The sequence below is a fragment of the Bicyclus anynana genome, chromosome 18 (assembly GCF_947172395.1).
Source record: "Bicyclus anynana chromosome 18, ilBicAnyn1.1, whole genome shotgun sequence".
Taxonomy (NCBI): Eukaryota; Metazoa; Arthropoda; class Insecta; order Lepidoptera; family Nymphalidae; genus Bicyclus; species Bicyclus anynana.
This window is the reverse complement of record NC_069100.1, coordinates 10,017,039-10,028,963: the sequence shown is the minus strand read 5'-3', so window position 1 is coordinate 10,028,963 and position 11,925 is coordinate 10,017,039. Positions and strand designations below refer to the sequence as shown.

The 11,925-nt window shown below is 36.6% G+C and overlaps 1 protein-coding gene across 1 annotated transcript in view; it reads right to left on the bottom strand.

Moving 5' to 3' along the window:
- Window positions 1-3,856: 3,856 nt before the first annotated feature.
- LOC112053778 (3-hydroxy-3-methylglutaryl-coenzyme A reductase) overlaps window positions 3,857-11,925 on the bottom strand; it is a 38,019-nt gene continuing 29,950 nt past the window's right edge. Inside the window, exon 2 of the mRNA XM_024093331.2 lies at window positions 3,857-7,791. Coding sequence (XP_023949099.1) covers window positions 5,178-7,766 — 2,589 coding nt within the window. The 5' untranslated portion in view covers window positions 7,767-7,791 and the 3' untranslated portion in view covers window positions 3,857-5,177. The remainder of the gene's footprint in view (window positions 7,792-11,925) is intronic.

The window sequence follows — 11,925 nt, the reverse complement described above, 5'->3', positions numbered from 1 at the left end:
CCCTACCTCTACCTTGCCCCTACCCTACACTACCCCTACCTTATCCTACCCCTTCCCTACCTCTATCCTATCCCTACCCTCAGCAAAATTGGTCCAGCCTTTTGTGCGTGGTGCATTGACCAAAAGACTATAATTTCCCAAGCGACTTCTATGCTAATACTATAAAGAGGTAAAGTTTGTGTGGTTGTCGGGGGTAATCTCTGGATCTACTGGACCGATTTGGAAAATTCTTTTACCAATAGAAAGCTACATTATTTGCGAGTGTCATAGGCTATGTTTGGTCCTCATATTCATACGGGAACGGGAACCACGTAATTGAAACCGCGGGGCGTCATATAGCGGCATTTCTGCGACTTTTAGAAATTTTGTATTATCTCCGAAACTATATAACTAATTAACATACTGTAAAGGGCAAATCTCATCTCTATAATATCCTTGTGATTATTAAATAATTCATTTTGATAAGGATTTAAGTTTAGTTGTGTAAATAATGACGTAAACCTTAGTTTAAAATTTAAATAATTTATTAAAGTACTAAAGGTACTATATCTGCTAAAATATAAAAGATAGATATATGGTGTCGCGGACTTTTTTGTAGAACTTTTAAAGGTTCAAAAAGCCTCCATACATTTATTTCAGTTATACGCAATGGTTGAGGCAGCGCATGCGAATAAGTAAGTTTTTCGGTCCGACCTGTAAGAGAAAACCCGCGATAACTCAGTAGTTATATATGATAGAAATATAAAATATAGCCTATAGCACTCCCCGATAACGTAGCATTCTACTGGTGAAAGAATTTTTAAAATCGGTCCAGTAGTTCCGAAGATTACCCCATTTCAAAAAATTGTTACAAACTTACAAACTTTACCTCTTTATAATATTAGTATAGATTTATTAGCGTACGCCTGAAACTTCGTTTGCGTGAAACTCGATATAAACTTTCAACCCCGATTACCCCTCCCTCTTTTTTCATATTTTCTATATTTTTCCTTCTTCCATTATTATATTTACGTATGTTTTTATAATCCACTAACTCAAAACCATCCCAAAACATGAAAAATTTATATTAAAAAACTTGCACCTCTTTTTAACCCTTTAGGGGTAGGACTTTGAAAAATCTGGAATGACATTATTTTTAGTATTTTTTGGTAGTTAAAAGTTACATTTGTAAAATGTATACCAATTTTTACAAATTTAATTTGGAAAATAAAGGGCTTTCCATACAAACTATCAACCCCTATTTTCCCCGTTCTGATTTTATTTTCACGACTATAAGTATCCTATAACTTTCTTCATATTACAATCTTAAATTGTGCAGTTTAATTTGATTCCATTTAGTAGTTTCAGGGTAATCCACAAAAACACGGACAGACAGACACACAAATAAAAAATATATATATATCAGTATCGATTTTAATATAATCGATACTGAAGCCCTTTAGGGGTAGAATGTTGGTTATATTTTTTTTTAAATGATTAGTGGACTATTTATTATATAAAACATGCGAAAACATTAATAGAAGGGGTGAAAAAGGGGATGAAAGAATGCATCGAGTATCACGCGGACGAAGTCGCGGGCGTCCGCTAGTAAACTAATAATAATAAAACAGTAGAAACCCAAAAGTGAATAAATAAACGTGTCGTGTAGTATGCAAAGGACGTGACGTCACACTAAATAAGACATCTTGCGTACATCCATAGACAATACAGTAGTAGTAGAGCTTTGTGACAGTTCGTCTATGTACAAACGCGTAACTATGTGTATACGGTATTCTGTCGTCGTCGTCATCAACCCATATTCGGCTCACCGCTGAGCTCGAGTCTCCTCTCAGAATGAAAGGGGTTAGGCCAATAGTCCACCACGCTGGCCCAATGCGAATTGGCAGACATCACACACGCAGATAATTAAGAAAATTCTCTTGTATGCAGGTTTCCTCACGATGTTTTCCTTCACCGTTTGAGACACGTGATATTTAATTTCTTAAAATGCACACAACTGAAAAGATGGAGGTGCATGCCCCGGACCGGATTCATACCCTCACCCTCCGGAATCGAAGGCAGAGGTCTTAACCACTGAGCTATCACGGCCGGCCGGTCGGTACTCTGTACTCTTAAATTTATGGTGCGTATAGTTACTTGTAAGTAGGTAGGTAGGTACATAATATGTTTTCTGTGGTATAGTCTACGATAAAACCTCCTCCTTTTTGGAAGTCGGTTAAGGTGATGCTCACGCACAGAATCGAGGGCATCAACTAGTTTATTTAATATATAAACGGTAATTTGTTGATATTTTTCGAAACCTCCTCACACTAGCCTATGTTGCAAGCTGACCTTGCGCTCTTGGGCAAAGATTGTGTGAACATTACCTCACGTATTACTTTTGACTGACACGAACAAGGAAAGGTTCAGTATTGTCCTTTTGTTCGAATATACTCTTCATTAATCGATTGTCATGTATTATAGAAATTAAATGATTATGTTAAAGTTAAACGGACATTAGTACCTATTACTTAATATAAAGAAAAAATGTATACTAAAAGAATATTGAAATGTATGAAGGACATTGAACTATTTGGCGCGCACGATGGAAGACGAGTATGTATGAGTCGAGGACACATATTATATACCTAAACAAAAAATATCATAATTTGTGGTACTTACTATAAAAAAAAATTGGTTGCCTGTAAAGTCTGTATACGGGCGAAAGTTTTACGTGACAACGACTTTGAGTGGTAAAATAATTTTAATGTGAATATTCATAATTTGAACCGGTGTGTATGCCTATCTCTCTCGCTCTTAGGAGGGCTAACCATGCCCGAGTGGAAGGGACGCGTGCCTCTCACTCGCTCTCATTGTGAGCGGAGCGTAACGCAGTTTCTTGAAGTGTCACCCGGCAAACCAATTTATAAGACGTTGTCACGTCAATAAGTTGTATGGTACCTCAGTGGTCAATTCATGATATTATGATTACTCAAAGTGTTATAATTTTAAATCCACATATACAATCGTATTTGTAATCTGTTGGACACACCAAATGAAAATCACAGCGCGTGACGTCATGTGTATGCTCCATAGAGAAGAGAATACATCACAGAACATACTTACCTTATCGACCATATCCATAAATGACGTCACATGAAACATCTGACCGTTTAAGCATGCTTGAACAAGACAGTGTTTGAACACCTGAAGACCCTGAAGCTGTCAGGTGCCCAGTGCCCTATTGTCACGTTTTCAGGACGTTTCAAACCCTAAGCCCATTGACCTATTATAATAAAATGACGCACAATCATGTAGAAAATTTCACTTAAAAACTGCCCAATTTTGCTTTAACAGTTTAGAATTATTAGTAAAGAATTATACCTAAAGTCCTTTAAGTATTCAATAAAATCCCAAATTCAGAGCAAATTCAACCTTAAGGATTCAGTTTAAGGTTGAATATGCAAATGCGACTACTTGAATTGAGTGCCAGTTGTGTTTGGCACTCATTGAGTGGGGACGTTTTTTGGTCGCTGACTGTGCATCTACTTTTTAATAGGAGGTCGATGCCTAAACCACGACATTATATTACAGATGAACAAATTTTACCTGGCCCTCAACACATTCTGCCTTTGTCTATGAATAAATGTGATAACCTACCTTTGCTTCTTAGGTCCGATTTGCTTCAAGCTTAGGTACTACTTACTTACTTGGTCTAGCGCATGGCAGTCATGTGTTAATCCAAACTATCTCCATTCCTAATTTAAACCAAATCGGTTTAATTGATGCAGTGAAACAAATATATAAACTTTCGCCTTTACAATATTTAAAAAAAAAAAAAAAAAAACCACCATCAAACTTGTAATAAAAAAACACATTCATATTTTTCCATTTACTTTACAAAAATAATGTCAACAGTTAAAAACTAAATAAATAATATATGTTAAGTAGATTTACATTAAGTTATCCTAAATGATTAAAGTCCCATAAAACCGAAGACACTAGATTTCTAAATAAATCGTCGAGCGTAACACAAGGCGTCACTTTAGGCACAACACTTTTTCTAATCTATATCGTACATACAAAATATAAATCGGTAGATTATCTTTGTGGAAAACATGGTTGCATGCGAACACTATTTCATTCTAAATTCACTAGTAATATTAATACTATAATAGGTTTTACACTCAGCGCAATAATTAAAGCATAGTCTAAGCTATTTTTAAAAGCACACAGTGACAATTTATCAAACTAAATGTATCTATTTTTATTTCAATTGAATATTTAAAAAGCCACTAAATAAACATATCTTTATTTGTAACCGCGATTATATTCTTATTGAGTCGTAACATAAAATGATATGATTTCCATACGTAGCCAAATATTTACTTTTAAAAAATTTTAAAGGTTTTATGTGCCTATATCCAAACCATACTACACACTACTGTAGTCTACGGCTTATTTGAGATAACTAAGTAGCACTAATAATAACCTAGTTAATAGTAAGTTGTCAAGCATTTGACTGTGCGAAATCACGATAAAAATATCTGCCTTTTATGCTTTATTTACCTTTCTGAGATGTTGTTTAAAATTTAAGGAATACATGTACTAATCGGCAGTGAGGGTTGTAGATTAATTCCATACAGGGTGTAAATGACAAATGGTGGAAGGAATTTATTTCATCATTTTAAGATATTTTAATTACATTGAATATCTCCAACCCGATGAACAAATGTTAACATATATATATAGACAATAAAACTGACTATTTTAGAGGTAATAGAATTACTAAGTACATAATTAAAATTCATAATTTCAAAAGTGAATATATAAAGATCTTAAAAAATCCTTTCACTTATTCAATGTTTGAAACAATAAAATAAAATGTTCATTTTGACTTGATGCATACATAATAACACAAATGAGATAAAATAAAATGGAATGTTTTACGTAATAGCATACAATTACGTCTATTTGAAGACTAGGTGACGTAAATGAAATGAATTGAAATTATATATCTTACTTTGATATTGATTCGATAAACGTATTAATTGTTAACAAGGACTGAGAATTAATTGTGCGTATGTGTTTTTCACCATCATTTCCACCCTGTTATAATATAATGATAACCTAAATGGACTTTCATAATTTTAAGTCACATTCTTTCCAATAGCTCATTCAATTTCCAACAGCAACTGTTATAAGTTGGGTACTTTGAGAGTCATACCATTTGCGACTCCTGGAACGTTAAGTGTTGATATATTATGACGTATTTGGGGTTGTACTAAGTCAGACACTGAGTTTGTAGACCCCTGAACATTAACCGCCGATCTATTGTGACGCATGTGAGATTTAACTAAGTCAGAGTTAACCAACGCAGCCATTAGACTTAGTTCTCCAGCTAATACTGTAGCACAAATTAAAGATGCTAATCTGGCTGAGTTTTCTGCAGGTCGAACTGCGGCTCCTTTGACTCCAAGAATTTCCAGACACGCCCCTTGACCTGATAGCACTGTACCACCACCCACAGTTCCCACTTCTAAACACGGCATAGTACAAGTTACGTAAAGATCATCTCTGTTTTCACCACAAATTTCCATACTAGTGGAGCAACTGCTACTTGTAACATTTTGAGCTGGATCTTGTCCTGTTGCTATAAATATAGCTGTGACCATATTTGCTGCATGAGCATTGTTACCGCCTATGGATCCAGCCAGAGCGGATCCTGAGAGATTTTTAATTTTATTACATCTTGTTAAAGTCTTCGCATCGGTTTTGAAGATTTTCTTCAAATTTTCAGCTGAGATTGTCGTTTCACACACAACCCTTTTACCTCTCCCCTTGACCCAATTAATAGAAGCTGCTTTTTTATCGGAACAGTAATTTCCAGATAGACTAATGACCTCCATATCAGGGAAATAGGTTTTCAATACCTTGAGAGCGTTTTCAGCGCCTTTGGATACCATGTTCATTCCCATAGCGTCACCAGTCGTTGCTCTGAATCTTAAATATAAAGTTGCACCATCAACACCTATATGAACTTCTTGGAGACGCGCAAATCTCGAAGTGGAATCAAACGCTGTTTTTATCATTGCATAGTTATCCTTATTGTCTAACCATTGGCGGCATTCGTGTGCTCTTACTACATTAGGCAGCTTTACAGCTGGAGCTCTCGTCATACCAATGTCTTCAACAACACTAGTAACACCTCTGGTACCTATAGCTTTTGCTCCTCTGTTTGTGGAAGCTACTAAAGCACCCTCGGTTGTAGCCATAGGAATCATATAAGCTTTGCCATCGACAACCAAAGGTCCTGCGTATCCCACTGGTATACCAACATATCCAATAACATTTTCACAGCAAGCATTCATAACTTTGCTGTAATCATAATTAAGATATGGTAGTTTCTTTATAGCAGCCTCCGTTTCAAATCTTGTCGATATAATTTTTCTACGAAGTCTGACGCCTCTAAGAGGATCGTTAAGCACAGTTTCGAGAGTGTGCATAGGTATATGTGATTGTTCGACTAGCATCACTACCTCTTCATCACTTAGCGAAGTGCAGATTCCTTCTGAACGATATATCTCTAGACATTCTGCCATAGGACGTTTTTTAGAATTTAATCTGGAAAACGAAGAGCTCGGGGAAAGCGAAGGCCATTCAGTTTCGTCCAAACTAAGCGCAGAATCAGTTTGCGTACACGTGTCAGTTTTCAGATCTTCATCACCAATGGAAAATATTTTCTTATTGCTACTGCTATTATGGATGACCTCTTTGACTGTCAAATCGTTCATATCAATAACCCAATTTCTTTGCTCTTCGAAGAAGATGAATTTAATAATCAAAGCGCATAACAATGTTGCAATAACTATATAATCAGCGCTTACTGAAAACCATTTCACATAGGAGTGAAACAAGACATTTTCATGATTGGTAGACTTAAAACCATCAGTCAAAGATCCTTCAATCATACCATGATCCCTTGTCCAGGGCCATCTGCTTGTCAAATGGACGCAAAGTAATCCAGCTGCCATGATCATTTTAACTCGTTGCACAACTGGGTTTGGTTTCAAGTCCTCTTCAGAAAACGGACTGTCCGGAGACATCTCCTTTCTGCCAGAAGCAAAATCTGCTACTAGTGACAAGCAGGCAGGGTAGAACGTAACAAAAACCAGGTAATCTACCAACAATGCCAAACAGGCAAACGTGCACATATGTTCTAACCTGGGAACACCAGAAAGTCCACCCACTCCGACCAGTAAAACCGCTAGAAGTGTATCTAACGTCGCTGTCGGTCCCAACAAAGATAGGGCTTTCCCCACTCTCTTGCCCTGGTCTTCCCCTGCACTCCATCCAGCTTTAGCCATCCTGGCACCTCTAGCCACGTCAGCAACTAACAGAAACAGGAACGGAGCATCCTTAATACTCGCCAACTCGTTCCAGAACAAACTGGCCAATGCAGAAGTGAATATAAAGCTGGCGAACGTGGAGAAGATACCCGCGAGGATTAGAAGGTACTTGGAGGCGATTTTCTGGAGATTTGACACTTGGTAATAAGCGTAAAGGAGCGCAGCGCATCGTACGAAGGTCATTACCACTGCATCTGCAGCTTGGTACTCCGCTTCCAATCCAGGGCAAGCTCTGGCCCAACCGGCGCATCTTTCTGATCTCGCGCCAGTGCCATGTCTCTCGACGCTGGCAGCACATGCCAATAGGGCTAAGGTGGCAACGATTACCTCCCACTGGTGTCTGGCACAGAACTCGCCGTGCGCTCCCCACACTTTCATGGTGTCTGTGGTAGTAGCTAGTTACCTGTGAACAATGAAGTGTAATTTAGTAAAAATGATTACACTGCACGATCCCCAAAACTAAGGTAACTAAATCAAAGTAAATATTTATATATGTCTGTAAAGGAAGGCCCATGCCATCATGGTTCACTTATATGTACAATTGTACATTCATTTATTTAGTTATTTATAAAAAAATGTATATCAACATTTTACATAATTCATTATAATGATCACATTTAAGTGAAACCTAGTCTAATTTTGCTGTCTCTCGATGCCACTAGATGGCGCTGTTTAAATTCCTTAGAATTTCGCGTTTACGCTTACGCGACCGTCACAGTATGAAAACTGCCACTAGAGCTAGACACTCGTTTTGTAACATTGTGACGTCACAAAATTGACGTTTGAAAAATTTTAAAAATACATGATTTCTAAATTAAGTTTCTTGAAATCCTTAACTTTTATTAATTAATATCGATATATTTCGGACCCTTATTCCATGTACAATGCGAAATTAATATACCCTATTCTTAAAAAAAAAACATTTGATGCATTATTCACTTTTATGACTACGGAACCCTGATTCTAAAGCGTTCTTGACCATCTGAAGGTCAGTTACGTTTAAAAGCTAGTTTAAATGTATACTCATAAAATCCAAGTGTCTTTGATTTCGAAATAAGCTTACACTGACCGGCTAATATTATTATGCTTTGAAATAAAAGACAATAACTGAGACGCTACGGTATATTCTCCACAAGGCCAGGCATTTATCTTTATCTATACTAATATTATAAAGCAGAAGAGTTTGTTTGTTTGTTTGATTGAACGCGCTAATCTCAGGAACTACTGGTCCGATTTGAAAAATTCTTTCAGTATTAGATAGCCCATTTATCGAGGAAGGCTATATATTATCCCAGTATTTCTACGGGAACGGGAACTACGCGGATGAATAGTAGGAATATATAAACCAAGCTGCTCTAATGCGGGCTGGCGGGTTTATGATACTTTAACGATTAATCTATACTTATAATAAAACTGTAGCAGGTCCAATTCTGTAGCAGGTACATTGAAGATATTTTGAAAATTTTCGTCTGTTTGTGTTTTTTTTGTTATTCGGGCATCACGCTGAAACTACTGAAGAAATTCAAATGAAACTTGGCACGCTTTAAGACCATAATACGGAGGATACTTTTTATTGCGAATATAAAATAAGAAGGCGGTGAAATTGGGGTGGAAAGTTTGTATGGAAAGTCCTTCATTTTTATAGTTACAGTTTTAAATTTTTTTTTAATTTAAACTCTAAAGTGGTGAAATAGGGCTTGAAAGATTACATTGATTTTCACGCGGGCGAAGTCGCGGGCGTCCGCTAGTATCAAATATTAATGATAAAGACCGGGGCCGAGATCTAGACAGAATATACATATGTATTTGTACAATCCTTATGGATTATGGTATTTACATAGAACATGTTATTAAAATGAGTGAAAGTTGTGAAAGCATACAAATTAATACTACCGATTTCTATTCTTAAGAATAAGGGCGCGTTCCCACTATTCTGGCTGGTGGGAGGCTTTGGCCGTGGCTAGTTACCACCCTACCGACAAAGACGTACCGCCAAGCGATTTAGCGTTCCGGCACGATGTCGTGTAGAAACCGAAAGAGGTGTGAAGTTTCATCCTCCTCCTATCAAATTAGCTGCCATCTTAAATTGCATCGTCACTTACCATCAGGTGCGATTGTAATCAAGGGCTAACTTGTAAAGAATAAAAAATAAAAGTGTCGTAACGAAAAATAATAAATACTCTTGTATAAAGATTCGTGGCTTTTATTTGTACCGTAAAATTCTAAATACCGTGGGATTATAATCTATCTCGCAAGATTGTGAATTTAACATGTTATTCTTCGGTAGATTGTAAGGATTTTTTATCCCCCCCCTACCCTATACACCTATGGGCACAAGGTCTATCAGCTGATATGATGATAATGATGAACGTGCCGCGTCGTGATACCGCACCATTTTACGTCGTGATGTGGTGATGGGATAGACCCTTGGGCCCAAATAGGCCATATAGATAGTATAGTTGCCGCCTATCTATTGGATTAGGACGGACGACTACGGAACTCTCCACTGCGCGTGGCCTACACGCACTTGGACGATTTTTAATATTTGTAGGTTACACATCAAATCTAGTATTTCGGATGCTGAATGTTTGTAGGTCAAAGACATTCGTCTATACATATTAATTAGTACCACTACAGATTGATTCATCAATGCACAGCTAAAACTCGTATAACTTAACAATTAATATAGATTTGTTTATTTATATAACATGGCAACAAAAAAAAAATTTTAAAAAAATGTTATTTTAATGATATAAAAAGTTTTTATCCAGAAAACAGGTCGGTATAAATCTTTTAGGGAAAGCTACTTTTTTTCTAAAATGATTACGTCCAAATTACAATGAAAGTTTCAGCCCTCATTCGCACGAGAGTTTTTTTTAACAGACGTTAAAATAGCGTCAAATGAAGGTCTATTTTTTTTTTTTATTTTTTACAAGTTAGCCCTTGACTACAATCTCACCTGATGGTAAGTGATGATGCAGTCTAAGATGGAAGCGGGCTAACTTGTTAGGAGGAGGATGAAAATCCACACCCCTTTCGGTTTCTACACGGCATCGTACCGGAACGCTAAATCGCTTGGCGGTACGTCTTTGCCGGTAGGGTGGTAACTAGCCACGGCCGAAGCCTCCCACCAACCAGACCCGGACAAATTAAGAATCTCAATCTGCCCAGCCGGGGATCGAACCCAGGACCTCCGTCTTGTAAATCCACCGCGCATACCACTGCGCCACGGAGGCCGTCAAAATATTTCCAACGCCCTAAATTAAAATTGCAACACTGCTCGAAAAATAGCATGGTGTTTTAAAAACGCTGTCGTGTGAACCTTTGGGAATGCATTTGTTGTATTTGAACGCTTTTTTAACGTCCGTTAAAAAAACGCTCGTGCGAATGAGGGCCTACAGCTATTTTGTCGCGGACGAAGTCGCGGGCGTTTGCTAATCTAATCGTAGACAAATAATGTCGTGTTTCAGGGTTTTCCACGTACCTGTACGAAATTGGTCATCAGCCATACGTATGGTATGCATCCGTTTATGCACCCAATTAGAATAATTACTTACTTCGTAATGGATATTTAATGTTTATAGGCAGACTATCAATGATTTTGTCGCATATCCTTGTGACATATTTTTACTTGTCATCTTATGTTACAGCAGAGGCACAAACCGATTTGTGCCTCTATTTATACTGATGATAGTAATAAATCGGCCTTTTATTATCAGATAAAATAATATTATATAACACAATAATCATAAAAAATAGAAATATATTAGCTATTAACCCCGTTAATTTCCTCCGTATAGAATTTCATACCAATAATTATAAAATATAGATAAAGATAAGATCGTCTAGTTCTAGATCGGAGATTTCTAAATTACCTACGGTATATTTTTGTGAGGCCCATAAAATCTTCATTTAAGAAATTCAGATATCCGTAGATTGTTTCTGTATGATGCAGATCGCATAATATGAATGACAGTTGCCATTCGGACTTTAATGGCTAGAAGCTAAACTATCTTTTCCATAGTTCAATGTTAATTGTAAGCTATACCTTGCCCTAGTTGCTATTTAATTGTTTCAATTACACAATTGCTTTAGTGAGGGCATTTTCAGCCTTTTTAATAGATATTCTATACTCTAATTGCTAATCTATACTTCTATACTAATATTATAAAGAGGTAAAGTTTGTAAGTTTGTAAGTTTGTCACATTTTTTAAATGGGGTAATCTTCGGAACTACTGGTCCGATTTTAAAAATTCTTTCACCAGTAGAATGCTACATTATCGGGGAGTGCTATAGGCTATATTTTATATTGGTATCGTATATATTAGCCGAGTTATCACAGTTTTTGTCATACAGGTCATTGTACATACAGGTACATACAGGTTATTGTGTAAAATTGAAATTAATGTATGGAGAATTTATGTATCTTTAAAAGTTCTACAAAAAAGTCCGCGACACCATATATCTATCTTCTATATATTAGCAGATACAGTACCTTTTGTGTTTTAAAAATTATTAATTTTATATACTTAGGTTT